Raw genomic sequence first — 22,863 nt, forward strand, 5'->3', positions numbered from 1 at the left:
AAGCATTCTCTAGAAGACCCTCATTATGGGATTTTAACTTTTTTGTCAGATACACAGACAGCCCATTAACAACCCTCTCTTATATTCCTGAGTGCTTTAATTGTCAATTAAAAAAAAAAAAAAAAAAAAAAAAAGGAAAGTATTTGACCAAAGAACAAGAGGAAATAAATTGTAATGTTAGAGTACAATATTGAATAATCATACCTTAAGATCTTGCCTGCTAAATCAGCATATTTCTAAGATATAATAATCATCAGATGCTTAAAATAATGAAATATACCCAGACTTTTTTTTTTATTGTAACCTCTTTTCCCTACCACATATCAAACTACTTTTTTTGCCCCCATGCAGAAACCTTACCTTCATCATTCTGGGCCAAACAACCTGCTAAGATAGCAGCAACTGCAATCCCTACAGGTAAACATTTCCAGAGACAAAACCTCTGTAACATTTTCTGTCAAACTTCACTCAAGGTAGATCTGAAAAAGAAATATGGGATACAGGCATTAGTCAAGAAACCCATACAAAAGTGAGTGATTCCAAAATGTTTCTAGGTAACTATGGAACTACACGTGGCACCCATAGATGGCCATCTTTCATGAGACAGACTGTTCATTCATTCCCAGCAGAGGAGGAAAAATCCCACATTTACAAACAAGCAAACAAAACAGGAAAATAAACTGGCCAAGAGAGGTCCTGATGAACTCCGTAGCATATTTTGAGTGAACAACTACAGTAAGTTACATAAAGCTGTTTTATTGCTCCAATACTTAACATCCTCAGCATTAACACTATCTGATCCTCCATCAGTGAGACTTCACTGAAGTGCTATCAATTTCCTTCCACAAAGTGAGCTTATAGAAAACACAGATGTATGGACAGCATCTAAGTGACGTAACACACATACACAAAGTACCTATCAGATTAGGGAAAGAAATCAGATCACTCAAGAGTTGTCTAAGCCACAAGGAAGCAGGGTTTCCACTGACAGAAACAGGTGACAGTTTCTCTAAGTACCAGACAAGCCAAGAATTTCTCTAAGATCTGAATTTGTTCCAAACAATAGCAACTTGCAAAACATTCTGGCTAATAAGAAGGAAAGGGTGCTATGATATAAACTGTTCCCCTTTAAAAAAAAAAACCAAAACGAAACAAAACAAGATGAACATGAGCATGCATTAAGAAACTCGAGGAGAATGTTTTTCTCATCTCTGTCTTCAGTCAAGTAGCATTCTTCCCACCTTGATCACTAGCAGCAAGTCACAGCAGGCAGACAGCTGCAACAGACAGCAACTCAGGAAGACCTTAAATATTATACAACAGTGAGGCAGCCTGTGTCTAATTGAAGCAAGCAGTCTGAATCTCTTGGGATTGCTCATTTTAATTTCAGCTAGACAAACATCAGTCTTGACAAAAAAGTTCAAGGTTACAGAAATTAATGAATTCAAGACATGATACAGTATCTGTGAACCATAAAAAAGCATCCACCTCCCTCCTGTCTCCTCTTTCACTGGCATTTCTACCAGAGATTCTGCTCCCTACTCCAGCAGAGACAGCTCAAATGAGAATTTCAGACCCTTCAGAACGTCCTTTTATTCCTATATATGCAAGGAGACCAGAATTGTTAGCAAAGATCCCATAAGTCATAAGAAAAAACTAATTAAAAGGTTGTTAGACAGCAATGAAAAGGAAGCTTCAAGCTGATCAATTATGTTGCCAGTAACTGGACAAATATGTTACTCGTAGAGAAAAAGAAAAACTAGCTCTTTTCTGAGGAAAAAAAAATAAAAATCTCTTCCTTGAGGAACCCACCAGTTTGCCAGTGTTGCTCAAAAGTGCTTTTTCCTTCTTTCTCATTACCAAGATGCTCATTTCATTATTGTCACCTAAATTTCTGCTAAGCCAGTCCAGAAGTCATTCAGTCAACAGTACCTTCAAAGAAAAGGAATGACTTTCACCATAATATATTCTAGTTTACGACTTTTAAATAAAAGCCGAATGTCTCCGCATTGTGCAAATGGATGCAAATTAACCCAGTGACGTTGTTGGACTATGTTAGACTTCCTGGGTACTTTTGAGGATGTGAAATTGTCACTATTTTACCATTTTTTGCTCTCTGTCCTGGTTTGAGCTAGGATTAAGCTAATTTTATGTCTTGTAATTTTACATTCAGTAAATTTATTCAATTCTGATAAGTAGCTGCACTTGCTGAAATTAACAGCAAGTTTCTCAGTCAGTGTCTGCTTCTAGGACTGATAACACTCAATGTTTATAGTTATGGCTAGAGAATGGTGTGCAGAACCAAGGCCACTGGACAAGACAGGCAACCAAAACTGACCAGAGTATTCCATCCCATACGCATCATACTTGCTATAAATTTGAGGTATAATGACAAGTCAAGTCCCTTTGCCATCACCTTCCTTTTTGCCCTTCACCCCTCACATTCCCCCTTCTTCACCTGTCCCTGTCTGCTTCAGCATCCTGGGAGGATTCCATCCATTCCTCTGCCTGTGGTCCTGATCCCTGCCAGCCTGAATCTGTGTGTTCCTGCCTCCAGCTCCCGACTGCTGCTGACTCCAGGAGTCCAGCCTGGACTTTCCCAGGGCTGCCCTGCAGCCTCGGTGGCGACGTGAGAGTTATAGTGGGAGAGGGTGGAGGAATGTGGTATTGTTTTTCTGTATGTTTGTATATATTTAGTAATTTTTCCTCTTTTTATCACTGCTGTTTCATTAAAGCTGTGTAGTTTAGTTTCCAACCCATAAACCTCCCCTTTATTCTCCCTCTTTTCTTTATCAGGGAGGAGAGGGGGCATCTGTCATTTGGTTGTCAGCCCAGTGTTAAACTGTGACACCTCTCACAAGAAGAGGTGATCCTAAAAGAAATAGGCTTGGTCTCTTTCAGTTTAAGCAGCCAGTCATCACTTTAGGGGCCTTTGTGATCAAGTGCTCTCAACCTTTTACACCTCAAAACCAGAAAGTGGTTCTTCAGGAGACAATCTTAGTCTTTAGGTCAGTCTTTGAAAGATCACATCCATATGGAATTTACACTTTGTAAGATAGAGAAAGAAATTCATATACACTCTTCGGAGGCCTCTGATATATCATTTTGCAATCTTGGAAAAAAACCCCACCAATCACAATGTTCTATTTTACAAAGTTATTCAGAACTTTGCTGACATAGTTGAGTTGAGTCTTCTCTGGAGAGATTTTAGGTCAGAATTTTGCAGGGTGTTTTTTTATTTTGATGATATGTCTGGTGAACCATGAAGATACCAACACTGGTTTTCTAAGAATAAGCATCTCTATATGCAACTGTAATACAACAGAATAATTGGCTACCCTTTTCCCTTCTATTAGTAACAGAAAAAAACTGGTATGAAGTGTTGAAAGCAAGAATATTTTTAATTTAAACAGATTCTGCTAACTCAGAAACAGCTCACACCAAATGACAAGTAACTTCAAAGTCCCCAAAAGTAGATAACCTGTTAGAAATACAGTCTGTAGCTCTAGATCCAGTCTGATAGGGCACAGAACAGTTATGAATTTATGATTGAAGGAGGGGCTGTAAAGTAAAAATATACAAGTCTAAAAGACTCAGTATTTTCCTGGAAAATATTCTAATTTTGCTACATTAGAATTTTAAATTTTGATGTGACTATAAAAATAGGAAGTTATACACAAAGCACAAAAAACTTCAAAGAAAAAGAATTGAAGTTTCAGGTAATTCTACCTCCTGACATGTCTGCATAAAAAAAAAAAAAAAAAAAAAAAAAAAAAGGAAAAGTTTCAAAATACTCTCCAGAGTATTCCCTGTTTGACTCTACAGCTGTACCAGGAAACAAAAATAGACAGAAAATTTCCCAGAGGAGCAGTGGCAGCAGCCAATCACTGGAGACAGATGTTTACAGCTTGACAGCAGCAAACTGGCATAATCACACTCCAAGGAGCAATCATGTCTCCTCATCTCACTTCAGTTTTGTTTATTTTTCCTTCTCCTCTCACCAGTGTAAATACTGCATCAGCCAAAAGGCCAGGTACTAAACAAGATTTCAATACAAGATGGATACAATTCAGTAAATTTTAAGAGGGGATAAAGGTGACTACAAAACCCCAAAATATCAAATATGAGTTACCACATCCAAGCACCTTAAGTATATTTACAGTGCAATAAAATTACAGTAATTCTGAACACTTACTTTAAGATCAGGTGTTCTTACAGTACTTCAAATGTTGCATTTGTTTGAAGTTGAGGGCAGAAACATGGAGTCACTCAAAACAGACAGCCATGAGTGGCTGACATAAAAAACATTTTAAAAATGTCCATGCAGAATTGTTCATGGTATGGAAATAGAAGCTGCAAAAAGTCTTTCAAAACTGAGGACATGGTTACATAAACTAATGACACATGTTGAATGGAACAGATTCCTTATAAAAGATTCTGAAAAAAAGATTTTCATATAATTGACTTTTTTTTTTTTTACATTAATTTCTTCGCTTTCTAAAAACGCTCTTTCTGAGTAAGGCTGAAAACTGAAAACCTTGGTAAGCACAGAACAGGAGAAGAGCCACAAATTCAGCAGTAATGCTACTCTATTTTTAATATGTATATTTATGTGGAACAGATTCATAAGAACAGATCCAGCAGCTGTGAAAAGGGAGTGGAGTTATGAGCATGTCTGGTTTTGAAGCTTGAGCTTAAAAATCTTTGTATTACTGAAGGGTTTTATTCAAGGAGAGCACAGTAACAAAGTGCATACTACTTGTGCTAATTCTATAGTATGAAAGCCTTCTAACTAACATGATAGGGGTTGAGTAAATCCTCAAGTCATTAGGCTGAAATACTTACATATCAAGTTCTCAAGCAGTGTTAGTGAAATTAAAACTGTCATAGTGTACTGATTTTTGGAACATCCAAAATTGGATAAAGGGTTCTATTTGTAATGGAAATCATTCACTATAACCCCTGTTCAGTCAAATATTTGCTTAGGCTTAAATTAATCTTCAGGACAGAATTTACACAGATATTTGATAACAGTAAATGGAGTTATTCACATTTGCCACTGAATTAGAGCCATGAATACCTTCCATGGCTTTGGTTCACAGCTGAAGCTGTCCTTCGCTGGCTCTTCTCTTGGTCCTAAGTAAGTGCTATGAGAAATGCCTCAGCAGCTGCCTGGGACTGAGCATAGGAGTTTGTGGGATGACATTCAGCCTTCTAAGATTCCCTGAAATAGCTGGGGTGGGGTCTGATCTTGAGATCTGGATTTTATTTTTGTTTTTGGTTAAGCCTCAAGCAAAAGTGTTTTCCAGCTGATGTGCTCCACCAGTGATTCAGACTGAGGACCCAAGCTAATCAGAAGTAAGAACCTGCTGTGATAGATACTTAGTGTGGATGTCAGGTCCTGGTACTGAGTTCTGCTGTACCTGCCCCATCTGCTTGCTCGTGTAAGTGCTTTGCTGTGTTTGGTTTGCATGGAACTAGGAGCAGCTAAAAGCAAATGGGTCAGCACTCCTCTGTGCCTACCTGCATCAGGACATCTGCTGCCTATCATATGAAATGACACTAGGTAAGAACAGCATTGAGACAAACCAGAGAGGGGTTTTTTGTCTGTTCCTGTGTTTAACTTTTTTTTTTTTTTTTTCTAATGTTGGTGGTTGAACATAATTGCTTTAGCAACGAAAACATTTGGGACACAGAGTTTAATGGACCATAGCTTTAACCAAGTCAGGAACACTGTTAAACTGTAATGCAAATTCATCTACTTTTTGGCTTCTGTAAGAGGCTTTCTCTCTGTTTCTACTGACATGTCTGATATATTATGATACCACTTCCCTCAGGATAAATATTTGCCCTTTGGGAACTCCTTGATTTTGTGTCTACAATCTTTGAAAGAGTTGATCTGATTAGGAATAATATAGATGAGCCTCATAGTAAAACTGTACATACTTATTTTTCTTGTGTTTAAACAATTCAGTGCTTTATACTTCTAAAAATATATTATTTATGCTTTGATCTTTGATCACAATTGTAATGTATAAAGAGCAACACTACTAAGCACCATGTGTAACTTCTGATTCTTGAAGGAGTTCTTGCTGGTTCATAAATTATTACTATACAAATAAATGAGACTTTGATGGTTTTTTTACATGCTTTATCAGTTATCCAAGCATGACAATTTCATGGGAACCATTGGTTTTGACATATATATTAAATGGCAAGTGCTTGTTAATATGTCTATTGAGTTAATATATAATTAATAATTTCTTTTTAAGTATGCAAACTTGTTAATGGTAAGCAAACACTTAAAGAAATAATAGCTGTATGACTGTTTATGTGGCATGGCACTACTATATTCCATGTTTCATATGGAAACATGTTAATAGGTGTTAATAGGCCATTTGTGCTCTGAATAAACCAATGGCCTGTTTCGTACTGCAGACAAAATGGAGATTTTTCTTTGCAAACTGGGTTATTTTAAATGTTTTAAAATACTGAAACTCCCTGTTGTGCTGAAATATAGGCCTTAGTTTTCAGTTTTGGATTAATGTGGACAATGTTTGCATAGGTTTGGGTATTTTACAGTAGTATTTCACTCTCTGTTATTTTCTATGTTAATTACTTTTGGTTTTTTGGTTTTTTTGTGTGTTTTCTTTTTTTCTTGGCAATATCAGGGAAACTTCATGTGCTACCTCCAAGAGAAATTGCATGGAGGGTGGAGTGAAGTGGAGACCCAAGGCCATGCTCTGTGACAACAGTATCAACCACCTGCACTTTTGATATTGTGGGCCAACAACCAGACACTTTTTGACAAAATGCTGTCCTTTAAGTGACCTTTGCTCATCATAATCTCATTATAATACCAAAACACATCTCCAGCCCCAGAAGCTACCTGCCTCTAAGGTGCAACCACCCCTCGCTGAGCTTGTGCTCTGAATTTTCTGTAGTCGATACCTTTAAACACGAAGCAAGTGAGCAGCACAACACTGTGTAAATTTGAACACTCAACTGTACTGAGCACCTCCCTGGGAATAGTGTAAATCTTTAGTCACTTTCTCCAATGCATTTTTGGCCAGGCTGCATTATTCACAACTGAGGTATCTGCACGTGCTTTGAGGACAGGGAATTCATCGGCAGCAATCTAAAGAGCTTGTGCACTGTTGCTTCAATAAATTACACTGTGCATTAATCTTATTGTGAAAAATTTCATTGAATGCCATCAAACTCTTAAGTGTGGCAGTGAAAGTTCATGACAAGCACGACTAGATGGATAGTGTAGTGGTAGTAGTGCATCAAACCTGTACTTTTAATGCAAAATTGGCTATTACTCCATCTAAGCCAAGCCACTTCTCTCATATCTGAGGGTTAGCTGGAACACAAGGGAGTTTGTTTTCTGTCAAATTGCTTTACTCCTTTTATCAAAACACTAAGGTATGGGTGGAGAATGACTTGCTTCCTGCTTGCATCACGAGTTGGGACTGCTTTGATACATCTTTTTAAAGTGATGCAACAATTAGATTATCAGTATTACAGTCTCTTAACCATATGTGAATTACACAGTTTAGCAAATTAATTCCTACACATGAAACACCTCCTTTCAAGATAGTGGCTCTAGAAAGAGGAGTGGGGAAAGATGTCATAAAACCCCTTACAAGAGTGCCAGAAGACTTCACTTAAGAAGTAACATTAACGGCTTAACATAAAAACATTTAAAGAAATATAATCTATTAGTCAGAAGTAGTTAAGTTATTTCTTCAACATCCTTTTTCTTTACAAAATATGCACATAGAGCTTATATTATACATTGAATTGAAGACTATTTTGCTAGGTAATAATGAAAATGTATTTTGACATAGAAGTACAAAGTAGAAGATCACTTCCACTGCTTTTACTGCAAGATAAGTATTGGGTGATATCCCAGAAATCTCTCAGTTTCTCCCCTGGCAGAGGTATTTCATTTCAAGGATCCATCATTGGGCTTACTCAATACAGAGGATCAAATAGGGTTTTCTTAAAGTGAAAACTAAGGAATACCTTGGTGTCACTGCAATGGAAAGAATGCAGGATTTTTGAAATCTCAAATACTTTGAAATTTCAGGCTCTTCCCAGCTGCCATCCAAGTTCTCAAAGAGCTATAAGATTCTCATAGTAGCTAACCACATGAATTGTGAGGAAGAAAAAGCATCCACAGACACACAACTCTTTGCTTGTGCTGCAGGGAAGCTAAATAAATGCCAGTGGGCTTTGGCCAGGAGAGAGCTGCTGTCAAAAATAGCAGCAAATAGCAAAAATAGCTAAAAGAAGCAAGCCTGGAAGGCAGCCAGCTCTTTCACTGCCTGGAGGACAGAAGAGACACGTCACTGCTCAGCTCCCAAAAGGACCTTCAGTCTCCAGCTGCAGCTACTGTCACACAACAGCCAGAGCCCTTGTCAGGAGTATACAATAAATAGTTTTACTATGCAGTACCCTTAGGAAAAGATAAACAAGTTAAAATGGCTCACTGAGAGCCATTATAAAAACTGAATTTCTGTGTCTAAGTATCTATCTTTCCCAAGATCTTCTTTAAAGAAGATCCTACCTATTCATGTTATAGTCAAAATATTCCAATTGTCCCAGCTCTATCCATTAACTTGTTCATTCCTGCTTCTTCTACTACTGATGCTTTTGTTGAAGTAAGTCTGTTCCCTCTCTTATTACTGAGCCAGGCACACCACTATACAATCTAGACTCAAGGAGAGAGTCCCTTTCTAAACTCTCCAGAGACCAGACTCCTCAGCATTGCTCATTGTAAATTAACTTATTTAACAAAGAACTGAGATTAATTTTCTAGCACAGAGGAGTAATTAGCAAGTTTCATGTTTTATCAGTTCATTGTTTACTAGGTCACTCAATGCATTATCAGTTACCATTTTCTGTGACATGGTTACCAGCACTTAAGGAATTCTTTTATCCAGAAGCCAAGTACACAAGAAGGCTCCAAAACATGAAACAACCTTACGTATTCAGTTACACAACTGTTAGGTATAGACCTCTCTCATACATCACTCCAGTCTTGTTGGGCAGCCTCGTCAGTCTGAGCAGCTGGATTTGAGAGCTTGCTACTCCAGACAAATGCAAGCTCTCCATTATTTTATCCACATACCTGTTGCTAATTGCCCATCTTTTATCTCAAGCCCTGAATAACTTTCCTGTTGCTTATGCTCACTAGGCTTGCCCTTCATTTTCCTTCTGCTCCCATCTAACAGCAATCTAAAACCAATGGAGTCCTGTCTTGCATTCCTAGCTCCCCTTCACTCTGTCAGGTCCAAGTCCTGCACACCAAACTTGCTTTTCCTCACCAATTCTAGACAGGCTCTTTGAAACCTCCAGCTCTGCTCTATGTTCTCTCATATGCCCTTCTACTCTCCAAGCTTTTCCATACCTGGCATCATGTCTATCAGTCCTCAAGTACTCTCACTTTCTCCACTTCACAATTTCCCTTCCCAGTACTTGGGAATCTTACCTTCAAAAAACCCACTTATCACTTTTTAACAAGCAAAAAGAGCATAATGAGATGTGATTATTTGTTTTGATTACACTTTGGCTGAGCTTGTTGAGAGGAAAAGGAGGCAGTTAAGTATTTGTTAATGTTTTCACATATTTATTCTTTCTCATTTAAAAACCTTCACAGAAGTTGCAGTAACTTCTACATTTGCCCATCTCCATCTAACCATACCATCTTCTAAACCTCCTCATCACTCCAGCTCTCCTTCAGCAAGCATGGGTAGCTATCTCCAGAACCTCTGTTTCTCCAGATGCTGATACACCTCAGTACTCTGCCATTAAGCCCCAAAACTCAGCCCTTTATTGTCTAGATTTCCTGGATTTTACATATCCCTGCTTTCCTTAAACCAAAGAACTGACAGTTGTCTCACATGCCCAGGCTTGGTTTTGGTTTGGTTTTTTTTTTTTTTGTTATTCTGGGACAGCTTACCAAATCTGCTGCATGCCTTCAGCAGCCCATCTTGAATTTCTTTAAGAGACACAGCATCGTACATTGAAGAGCACTGCACATCACCACAAGGTTTTGCAGCAGAGACAATAAAACATCACAAGCAAACTTAGAAATAGCAGTTACTCAAAGTTTCCACAGCCACGTGGAAAGTAATGCAAGAGGACCTCACTGCAACACTTAAAAGTACTCCAGATAATTTCTTTAGTGCAAATGTAGTGCATACCTTGGGATGGGTTAAACATAAGATGGTTAACAGCTTATTGAAATACTCAACTTAATTATTGTATTAATGATTATTTATAGAAGTCAAAGAAGTTCAGCCAAAATGGGTTTACAAATATTTATCTCTAATAAACTATCAAGTAAAAATATTTAAAAGAAGTCCAAAAGCACTACATACTACCAACGAAAGAACTTTCACAGCTTCTGTTTTAACAAAATAGCAATAATACATCCATTAGAGTAACACTTAAAACCAGCACTGTGTTAGTCTCAAATCTCAAAAGATACCATAGAAATATGGTTGTATCAACAATTTCCTGTGACTTTCTCATAAGGGAAAAAAAAAAACACCTTGGTGTCTGACACTCTTTAAACTAACATCCTCCTTACACTCATGGCATCATCTAGTCCCACCATTCTGCCTCTGACCATGACCAGCTGTGGGACAATGGGCTAAAGTCAACAGGTAAAATGCATTCTGGGATGCAGACAGATAGCCAGAAGTGGACTGCCCGTAAATGTCAACAAACACCTGATAAAGTTCTGACCCTCTTCTATTTAGTCCCAGCATCCTTCTTGGTATTTTCATTGTTACTGAGCTGACATTTCCAGGAATTCCCTAAAACTTGGCACTTAGAAGTCATTAAGCTGAGCTAGTAATTGTTGAATAGAGTCTGGAAACATCCAGCACAGCTTTGACACTTACAGATCTCCACAGAGCATACAAATGAGTTATATAAAGGTGACCTGCCTTGATGAATGGTGTTCTTCTCTGGTGAGGAAATGAGAAGCAACAGCAAACAGGACTCAACCCAGCAAGCACAGCAGCCAAAGAAGCTCCCAGAGGGCTCTCTTGGGAGCCATCTTATGCTGAGCACCATGGGAAGGAACACTGTGATTGGTCCATTTGGGTCACCCAACCCATCCTCTCCTCCCACGGGCTCAGCTGCTCCCCATTGTAATGGCCACATCAATGGGATGGCAGAGGCTGGTGGTCTCCCAGGCAGGGTTTTTCTATCCTATTTTTACACCAGGATACCCTCACAAGCAGAGAGAGACGTGAACAAATGAGTACCCAAGTCACTCATCTGAGGGATAATATATACATGGTGGACAGCTAGACAATGGCTTGCCTTATACAAGAAAGAGTAAATAGTGCAAACGCATCAAGGAAACTGATCTAGCCACCTTAAGTGATTTTACTACCTAGGAATCTGACAACAGTGAACCTGAAAGACACCAGGGTAACTGCTAACATTTTCAGAGAGCAGATGCCTCTGAATTGGTACCTGCAAAGCACAGAGTCCTACTCACTGAAGTCAGTCAACAATCAATGGAATGGACTCAAGAATCATGACTTTTGGCACAGGCAAGACAGTAGAGTCTTCTTTAAGCATCAGAAGTGAGATAAAAGTTTCAATACAGGCAGATATTTGATGGGATCAGCAACACTTCTGGGATCCAGGACAAATGCCCCTCTCTTAGGTTTTTTTGGGTTTTTTTAGGATGGTCTTGTATCAAAGTGTGTAGAGAGATCTGGCTCTGGTGATCTTCAGAAGGTAAAGTAGCCATAGTGTATGAGATCAGTTGTCCAAAATACAATAGAAAACAAAGACATAAGAGATCAGATGAGCAGGACCAGGTAGTTTACTAGGTTGGATGCAGATGCAGGGGTCAGTACTGGAGTCACTGGAGTAAACCAGAATAAAGAAGTGCCAAGAGTGCCAGTCTGCTGAATACACACTGTTAACAACCACAGAGGACAAAATCCTCACAGAGCTGTTCACAAATGCATTTAGTACCTGAGAAATAGCTTTGGAAACGAATTTCCATTTGGATAAGAATGCACACTGGGACAAGATATTCATATATGCAAATAGGGATTCAGAATTTGTCAGCCTTTTAGCCATTTTGCCCTCAGAGGAGGCAGCATGGATGTCTGTTGTACTGTAATGAGTACTAAGCTAAAGTAAACAAAATGCTTGGGTGAATTAGAAGAGACAGAAATAAGACCTAAATTATAACAACATTAGAAAGCACAATAGAAAACGCCCAGAGTATTAAACATCGGTTTTACTGCTGTAAGTTCAGAGAGACACCAGAGAAAGAAACAGGCTCAGAAATGACAGCTCAACTGTCCCTGTTTCACATGATTTTTGGCCATAACTCTCTCTCAGTACCATGAACGCAACATCTGAAAGCAAATAGCAAGCAACATGTGAATGCATGGAAGGTTCACCAGCTATGCCAAGGAAGCAGAGGCTTCATGAGCATTTGTTATCTCACTCAGCATCAGGGAGAGAACCAACACTGAGTCAACAAATGTTTCACAGACACATTTAAAACAGCTCAAGCAGTGATAAACCAGTATCTTTTCCCCCTGCTTCTACTGGAAAAGGCAACACAAAAAGCATACTTATTTAATGCAGCAAATCCTCTTAGCATGAGTATGGAACAACTAGAAATGGTTCAGGGATTACAAATAGAAGAGGCAAAGGATCCAAAAAATCATGCATGGGAAGAAAGCTGGGCTTATCCAGTATTTGACAAAATGTGGGCTGCTCTGAAGAGAACTTACTGTTCCTTCTTTAAAATGAAATCCCTGTTATCTTTCTTTCCCTGTTTTATCCTTTCCCCAATTAAATGAACTTAAAAGATGCTATCTTTACATTTACTTTTTGAATGTATATAAAATATATTTTTCAAGAGCATAAGGAGTACTTCTGCATGCATTACTTTTCAAATTTTGTAAATGAAAACACCTGGAAAAAAAATGAACTGTTTGGAACAACACCAAGAAACACGACAGTTTTAAACAGTCCAGTATTACTGTCACTTTCTGTGACCCAGATGCCAGGCAAAGGAGATTCTATGTCCCAGGCCTGGGTTTCCCTTTGAAGGAAACCTTTGGAAGTTACCAAATGATGATGCTCCCTCAGACTTAAAATACCCCTTGATGAGACTAAGGTGAAAAACCACTCAAGGTCTGCACCTGAACACAAGATTTAATTTGAACTATAGAAGGAATAAAAGCACAAAAGCTGATACTTCGACCATCATATATGTTCAGGCTGCACAATCACAGTCTGATTATTTAAATCACAAAAGCCACAAAACAAGCTGCATAACCTGGGAAAATTGTGGCTACTTAATCAATTTAGGAAAAGGAAAGAGAAAGTGAGAGAGTAGGAGAAGAAATGTTAGGACAGACAGATAATGGAAAATCATCATTCCTGGATCCAGCACTGGGCCAGCCAACAGGGCAGGGTTGGTGTTAATGAAATTCCCCAAGCCCACCAATGCAGCCCCTCATTTTACAGCCCTGTTTCTCTTGGTAGGCATGGCTGAGACACATCAGACTGAACAACAGGAGCAGACCTGGGCAACTTTACTCCCCAGTCTTTATCTCTATTTTATGCAGGCCATAGGCCATATGCAGACCCTTACCACTGTCTCCTTCCTCTGCAGCAATCCATTTGAAAATACTAAATGCTAGGATTTGTTCTAGGATTTACAAATGTGGCTGCTCCTATCTCCAAAGAAAAAGATCAATGGAAAGACAAAATAAATTAGAAAAAGCAGTCACAGGAAAAAACCAACAACATACCAACTACTTTCATTCGATAATGCCTCAGTGCTTGTATTAGAAGAAATGGGAACAATCTACCCTTGCTCCCCTTCAGTCATGATTATACAGCTCCATCACATCCATGCTCTGTCATTCCTCCCCCTTCAGGCCAAGAATCCTGGCTTACTTAGTTATTCTTCATAGAGAAATTATTTATATGCCTGAAATAAGATCTCTGCTCAATTTGACACTGATTTAATGAAATCTTAACAATGGGGGGGGAGGAATAAGGAACTAATTCCAAGGGGAAATGAACAAGATGTTTTTCTACCTCCTATATTTCATCTGCAAAACTGAAAAGTCTTTTTACAAAACAAAAATGTGCAGAAACAAGAGAAATTCTCAACACATCAGCATCACTGCTTAAGCAGAGTGGAAAAAGGAAAATCCCAGTCATGTTATGAAATATGGGGTACTGCAGCTGCAGGTCACAACCAGGACTAGACCCTCCACCTCTGCGAACACTGTGCCTCCAAGGAGAATTAAAAAGAAAAACAAACAATAAACAAGAATAACCAAAATCACATTTCCCATGAGTTGTTTGCTATCAGTTGAACATTCATAGTTTAATCAGCTGTATAGGCTTTGCTGCTACACTTATGTGTTAAATGGTAATCAGGAAAGAAGCAATACCTAACATCTTAAAAAATTCCTACTCAGTTGTGGAAAAAGCACATCTTGTTGCTAGATGTATCTTTTCTGTGATCAAATGAATGTGACTGGTGTCAGCAGTCAGTTATTACATTCTTGTCTGCTCCATGATCCAGCCCTGTTTCAGTACCAGCTAAATTCTCTTGCCTTGTACCCTTTCATCTCTTCCATTAACTCACCTCTATAACCTTTCCCTGATACATAATTCCAAATTTAGTCTAATTTTCATGTAGCACAGACAGCACCCTAATCTTTCAGAGACAGAGATGTGACAAGATACTCCTCTTTTCCCTGCCCACCCGGAGAGGTCATTAATAGCAATGGAAATGCAGAGGAAAAAAACAACTACAACGTAATGTATCTACATGATAGCTACTGAGCTGAATCTGTATATCAGGCTTATACTTATATGTCACTGAAATCCAATAATAAGAAAAGTTTTTGAACAGAAAGACAACTTGCATGTCACCATGGAAGAAAAAAGCCTATTAAGATGTTCCTACATGGATACCAACCATTTGTCTCTCTCCCCAGGAGCCAGGGTAACACCCATGCTTCCAAATAAGAGCAGGAAGTCCTCAATACCTTACTTACAGGAAAAATGTAGTCAGGGTTGCATGCAAATGCAGTTGAAGATGGATTTTTTAGAACAAACACTAAAAAAACCCAAACAGGCAGAGAGCATAAAACAGGAGAAACTAAATACTGGGTCAGATTTGTACATGGATCTGCATAAAAAAGTAAGTGACCGTCCTCTTTTACCATATCCATCCCACTTCTTCACAAATAATTTGCTTTAACAAGAGATGATGAATGCAAAAGCCATGGAAAAGGTTAGGTGAGAGAGCAATATTCTTGGGAGACAAGGAAGTGTATTTATATATATTGGTGAGGAAAAAAGGTATTTTTAATATCAATATTTAATAAAGTAGAACAACTGCATTTCATAAAGCAAGTCCAGAGTTCTGCTGCACAGACATGTGGCACATAATAAAGTAGAGCTGCTGAAACTCCATGGGACAAATGAAATTATTCTGTAACAGAATAATTAGCTTCTGGGAACATTTCCTGCCTTTGAACACCAATTACTGCTTAATTACTGTCAGGCCATCCCACTTCCCAAAGTAACAGCAGAAGGGAATTTATATCACCAGTAAATGAAACGTCCCTTACGTCAATAAGAAGCATAACTGTTTGCTAGAAACTTGTTTTTAATTCAATAGATAACAGCCAGAAAAACAGCATGATTGATACTGTTATTTACTAAATTAATCATCTAACATAATCTTATAATTTTCAGTAAGAGAAAGATTATTTAATTCTTATGGATGAGCAAACTGCTGGAAGAAAGCTTCTTCTCCTTGATTACAAAGCTCTAGAAGGGCAATGCATTATGGCATTAGTAGCTGCTTCATTACCCACTCTCTGCTGGGCAGACAAAAAGCCAACTGATAGAGGTGGAGATCTGATAGCTTGAGCAGCACAGGCCCCCAAGGATTCAGGCCTGACTTCACTACAATCATGCAAACATCCAGTAGAAACAGTATTTCTACAAGCCAGTGGTTGCCAGTGGTTTGAATCTGAAGCCTCCTACACTGATCAGGTTTCCCATTAATTTCTGCCTCAAAATAGTTTAGCAATACAGAAGTAGCTTATACTCTAGGAACAATGAAAGGCTGGAAAACTTCAGCATTCCAGCACTCATGTGGGCAAACTCTCTCTCAAAAAAGCCCATACTATTGGAATACTTGAGCCATCAATACTTGATCACTGATCCTCAAATGCTTGTAAGAATTATTTTCTCTGGTTCTGCTATTCTCTTCCACCTCACAGTAGGATACACCTCATTTCCTATCTAAATTGAACAAATATTAAAATTTGCTGAAAACTAGAGCACAACCAGAGAAAAACTTCTCATCCATTTCTACTCAGAGCTGTCTACTGCAAAGCCCCAAGCTTCAACGAACGTCTAGCATATAAGGAAAAATACCTTAATTTTGTTCCTCAGACAATATCAGGCACATGTGATAAATCTGGAGAACAGTTTTCCTACTATATATTCTAAGGAAGAATAAAAACACAGCACAAGAGGAACAAACCTCAGTAAACAGATGAATTATGTTCAAATTAGGGATTCTGAAACAAGAGCAACAAGGGACATGGTTCTTCTGCCTACAGACTCAATAATTGCAAATTGGGTCCTATGATCCATAAAGCCCCTTGCTGTAAAAGCAGCCTGACATGAAGTTCTAGATCCCTTAGTATTTTCCCCCAGGTCTTTAATGGAATGGATTAAGCCCCAGCATAAACAGTACTAACAGAACAGTCTGAATCTGTCACTGTAACATGTACAATGTAGTTCTGGCTACACTGTAGCATGCATCTCTCTCTCTCTCTCTCTCTATATATATATATATATAATATAAACACACAAGTCCCCAGAAAAGCGAGCATTATCACAGCACATGTAGTGCAATCCCTCAATGCTCATTTTCAAGATCACTCAGCATCCTGAAAACTGTTTAATAATGCCTCTTGATGGTCTTATCTATACAATTCAAAAATTTAAAATTAGGACATGGAAACTCATAACATAATGGATAAAAACTAATAAAAACTTTGAACAAGACATTCGATCTAGGCAATAAGAAAGACGATGAAGTATTGTAGTAGTTTGGACATTCTGATTCTCTAAAAGCAAGGACAAGCAGTTCCAAAATATTTATCCATATAATTTTACTGCTAAGCCACCAGAATTCCTTCAAATTCTTAATTTGGGATGTTTCTTTCCTCTTTAAAATAGCTTTCATGGTAGTGGAAAGCAGAGGATATTTATCATAACCAGTGTATCTTGTAATTACCAAACTTCATTATTTTATTGCAATTGTTCATACACAAGTGTGTTCAGTTGAAAGAGTTTAAGCCTTGCATTTTCATCTGATGATTTAGGAAAGGACTAAAGTATCAAAAGAGGAATATGTTATAGGCAATTTAGATTTTAATTAATCTAAACTTGGAACTAAAATTATGATATGCAATTTAATGTTTTAATCAGTATTCTTAATCGTTAATTTTAATCTTAATACAACATTTTAATCCCCAGAAGCACGCACTCACATCTGGAAAGTTATAATACAAGCTCTCCCCATGACTTCAAAACAGGCCCTGAATTTTAATTAATAGGAGAACAACAGGTCAAACTAAGTGAAAATGGAAGGAACATGTTGAAAGTTTGCCTCACCTCGGACAAAGCAATAAAAATAACATGAAATAACAACTATTCTGCTACAGGTCAGTGAGCAATTTAAGCAGAAAAATCAGTAAAAACTGCAAAGTTTCACTCTGGCCTCGCTACTGGGCTACAAAATTTGTTACCTGTTCTTTTTGGTGATCACATTTGCTCCATGTTAGTGACTGGACAGTCATCATTAAAACATGGAGAGCAAGAAGATAGGTGACTAAGCAAACACTGGAGAATCTTCACTCAGAATCGCAGAGAAGGAGCAGTTGATCTACTTGCATCTTCACCTGTCCCCAACAAAACCCAGCTTTCTCTATGCCACAGGTACTTTCTTCTACCTCTCATTTAAGCACACAGTTGCACACTGTTAAAAGTTTGCTTTATATATAAAGCAAAACAATATAAACACTTCCATCCTGGGAGCAATTTTTGATATGCAACACAAATCAAGAAATCCTTCCACAAAGTTTTATACAAAGTTCAACAAACAGAGAAGAACAGAGCTGGCAGATACTTAAGGACACTGTCCATAGAATGCAAGAGATCTTCATCCCCAGATGTAAGAAATCTAACAAGGAAGGGAAGAAACGAGTGTGGCAGAGCCATGACCTGCTGGTCAAACTAAAAGGCAAGAGGGAACTGCACAGGCAGTTCAAGCAGGAATAGACATCTTGGGAAGAGCATAGAGATGCTGCCCACTTGTGTAGGGATGAAGTCAGGAGGGCCGAGGCACAGTTGGAGCTGAACTGGGCAAGAGATGTGAAGAACAAGAAGGGATTCTACAGGTACGTTAATGAAAAAAGGAAGGTTAAAGAAAACATACCTCCCCTGAAGAGCAAGTTGGGTGAGCTAGTAATAACAGATGAAGAGAAGGCTGAGGTTCTCAGTAACTTTTTTTTCCTCTCAGTCTTCACTGGCAACCTCTCTCCCAACACCTCCCAAATTAGAAAAACCACAAGGTGGGAACCAGGGTGGTGGAATCTGTCTCACTGTGTGTGAAGATCAGGTTCATGACCAGCTCAGGATCTGAACATAGATAAGTCTATGAAACCTGATGAGATGAATTCCAGAGTCTTGAAAGAATTGGCAGACAAAATCATCAAGGCAGTCTCCATGATATTTGAAAAGTCATGACAGTCAGTTGAAGTCCCTGGAGACTGGAAGAAGGGACTGGGAGAAGGGAGATCTGCCCAGTGTAGACGAGTAGGTTCAAGACCGCCTAAAGAACCTGAAAGTGCACAGGTCAGTAGGACCTGACAAGATCTATCCATGACTCCTGAGGGAACTGGCAGATAAAACTACAAAACCACTTTACATCTTATTTTAAAAGTCATGGCGGTTTGGGGAGGACCCCACTGACTCAGAAAGGGGAAATGTAACCCCCATTTTCAAAAAGAGAAGGAAAGAGGACACAGGGAACTACAGGTCAGTTTGTCTCATCTCTGTGCCCGGCAAGATCATGGAGTAGATCCTGCTCTGCTAAGGCACATGGAAAATGTGGAGGTGGCAACCAACATGGCTTCAACTCAGGCAAATTGTGTCTGACAAATTTGGTGGCCTTTTATGACGAGGCCACTGCATCAGTGGACAAGGGAAGAGCAACTGATGTTATCTACCTGGACTTGTGCAAAGCTTTCAACACTGTCGTGCACTATATCCTGGTCTCCAAATTGGAAGGATATGAATTTGATGGATGGGGCACTTGGTGGATAAGGAACTGATCGGATGGCTGCACTCAAAGCGTAGTGGTCAAAGGCTTTATGTCCAAAGGGAGAACCATTGATGAGTGGAGTTCCTCAGGGGTCAGTACTGGGACCGGTGCTGTCTAAGACCTTTATCAGCAGCATGGACAGAGGGATTGAGTGCACTCATCAAATTTACTGACAACACCAAACTGTGTGGTGTAGTTGACACACTGAAGGGAAAGGATGCCATCCAGAGAGACCATTAAGATTTATATATAAATAAATAAATTTAAAAATCTAATCCAAACCCTACTGCTTCTAAGATTAAAATTCTAACATAATGCACATGCCATTAAATCCGCATACTTATCCCATACTTCTAGGTGCAGCAACACAAGCTCTCCTGTCAGCACAGCCAGAGACACCTTTCTGAACCTACCAAAAGCCAATTAGCAAGTAACTGTATTTTACACCGAGCCTACTCCCATGACTCTTGCCTTGCACAACACTGGCAATTTCATTTAACTAAGCAATGCCCACAGAAATTTCAACTAGCTGTGGCACAAGCATGAGATGTTTTAAAACAAGACTTCTACCTATGAATAGTTTCAAAGTGACAGAAAATTTATAACATCCCTTGATAATTTATTTCAATGGTTGATTACCTTCAGTAAAAATATTGACTGCTTGTTTACAATCTGAACTTTAACAGTTTTGACTTCCAGACATTATATTTTGTTACACATTTGTCTGCAAGAATAAGGGCTCTCTAGCACGAAAAACTGTTTCCAAATAATAACAATTTAATAGATGAATCTCTATTAGAAGTATTGGCATCAGAAGAGAGTCTACTGTAGTCTAGAAAAGACTTTTTCATTTCTTGTTTTCATATTCTAGTTTGCATTACTAGCTGACTGGTTTTCCTCCTCAATGTTTACATGATGCTACACACAGAGATGGCCACTGTAACTTCCATCACCCAAAAGCCAACTGGGCCAAGGCCCAGTCCCAAGGCAGTGGGTACAGGGCACCTGGACACCCAGCAGCTGAGCTCCACCCGAAAAGGCAGCAAAGAGGAACACCAATTACCCTGCAAGTTCCTAATTTTCTCGTTTTGTCTTACCAATTTTCCTTCTCCTTGCACTAAGTGCATTTATGATACACAGCATTTAACTTTAGTATTAAGATATACTTGTTTTCATCTCAATTTTAAACTTTAGAGTCTCTACATTAGGGCTACAATGCTGTGAAAGTCACAGTTATACACACAGGGAGCTCTCAAAATGCTATTTGTTCACTCCATCTGGTTCTTCACCCTTTTCACATGCACGAGCCATCCGATTTAGATGGCCCCATTTCCAGTTTCTCATCTCAACAGACTGACAATGAGTTTGGCAAACAAGGGTTGCAACAAAACCACTCAATCTTCCTAATTATTTGAATTTTACAATGTACTTCACCTGGAGGACATTTATTGGTTCCTGACATAGTTCAGAAGTTGCCACCAGAGCTGCTTGGAAACAGCTCAAGTAGATAAATTACAGGCAATCTGTGATTATAACCAGGCACTTTGCACTTCCAGTAATAAAAGCCAGGCTCCCTCTGACTTCCACTAGAGGTTACCAAGAGAGACTGTAACAGCCACCAAAATTAAGCTATTCAGAAATTATTGTCTATTAACGAACAGAATTTATTTTTTTTATTAATTTTTGAGAAGAGTAAGAGGCCAAAACCAAATATACACTGTTTTCAGCCTTATCCATCTCCTCATATTACAAGTTAAAAATATATTCCTGGCTCTGTTGTACATGATACAGGGATCCACAATGAAGCTACAGAAAGATGTTACTACCTCCTCTGGCATCACAGCTACCAATCCTTAGATCATAAAAATCAACTATTACAGTTGATTTGTCTCCCTCCAGTGCTCTGAAGCAACAGCAGAGGTTCCTCTGGATTTAGAAACTCAAGAACTTACACTCTGACTGGCTAGAGCAAAATGGAGCTAAAAGCAATGCTTTAGGGAAGACCCACAGGCTACTCATTGTTCATTTTGGGGGTGCCAAAGAAAGAATTGCCTTGTCCCACTAGAGCCACTGAGGTGCAGCTGAAGACACAACAATGTGTGTTCTGCCCAATGCAGAAAGTGTCATGAGTGCTGCAGGAAGCGCAGTGGTAGGGAACCCTTCAAAATGGGGGAACTGCCATCTCAGCAGCTGTAATCCACTGCTCCAGACTCCTGGTTTTCTTTACATATTCCACCTAATGCAGTGTTACTGTGTATTTAGTAACTATTGACATGCATAATTTATTTGCTTCATATACACACAGGCTACAGGTACAAATATTTCAGCACAAACCATTCACGTTCAGAGGCATTTTCATCAAAACTGTTGAGCGTGTAAGTCATATGAATTGCAGATGCCTGCTGCTTTCATCCTGGTTTGTGCAAATACACACAGAATAGCAAAATACATTCAAAGAAGCCCCCAAGAGAGCGAGAACTTAAGTCTCTGTGTCATATTCAGTATAAACCAGAAGCTGGATGACTTGAAGGAGAGAGAATGAAAAAGCTTTCTTTTCAAGACCAAGGAACATTATGAGTATCAGGAGTCTGTAGTGAAAGCAATTATTTTCTGGGTTTCCACAGACAAAACACAACACTAAGAAATCCAAATGACAGGTGCAAGATTACAGAGATGATGGTTAGGCATAACATTGTGTTGTCTCGGTTTGGTTTCTGCAGGTTTGCAATCAAACACATCACTCCTTGCCTTGTGGAATAAACAGACTTTTTCTTGATAAACATTCTAGTTGAGAGGATGAATATTAATTCTTTTGCCTTGGAGATACAGAAATCAAACAAACTGTTACAGCAGCACCCTACAATCTGGGCTCCTACTACAGGAATATAGTGCAGGAGACTTGAGGAAGAGAAGGAGAAGGGAAGAAAACTCTCCTGGTGAGCATTAATCCGTAAAGACAGCAAGGAGATAGGTCACAACTTTAGAGAAACCACCACCATCACATAATGCTCAGGGACTTCAAGATAATTTAGGATGTCTGAATGAATTTCCAGTTAAGCAGCTTGTAATTACAAACACCAAACACTGTCATAAACACACAACATCAAATCCAAAGGCTACATGAAAAGTGAAATTTTAAATGTATTTCTTGCCAGGAACCTGTCTCTTCCTCACAGAAGGTTACTTGTATATATTAATTCTAAACAGTATATTTTGCACTTCAAATACGTGACAATAACACTATTTTCCAGGTCATAGATGTACTTGTTTCTCCACTGGGGTAAACACTCATTACAGTGACTATATAGAAATAACCCCCCTGCCCGCAAAGCAAGCAGGTTTACACGTGCATAATGCCAAGGACCAGAGAGACACATACACAACCCCTGTAAATGGATAATCCCTTCCTTTAGTCTCTG

At 38.8% G+C, this 22,863-nt stretch overlaps 1 protein-coding gene across 3 annotated transcripts in view; it reads right to left on the reverse strand.

Annotated features, from left to right (window-relative positions):
• The window catches only part of PCDH15 (protocadherin related 15), a 344,988-nt gene that overhangs the window by 296,715 nt on the left and 25,410 nt on the right, over positions 1–22,863 (reverse strand). For all 3 annotated transcript variants that reach the window (XM_071748909.1, XM_071748908.1, XM_071748907.1), the window contains exon 2: positions 361–479. In XM_071748909.1, coding sequence (XP_071605010.1) covers positions 361–451 — 91 coding nt within the window. In that variant the 5' untranslated portion in view covers positions 452–479. The remainder of the gene's footprint in view (positions 1–360; positions 480–22,863) is intronic.

Source organism: Heliangelus exortis, chromosome 7 (assembly GCF_036169615.1).
Source record: "Heliangelus exortis chromosome 7, bHelExo1.hap1, whole genome shotgun sequence".
NCBI classification, from domain to species: Eukaryota; Metazoa; Chordata; class Aves; order Apodiformes; family Trochilidae; genus Heliangelus; species Heliangelus exortis.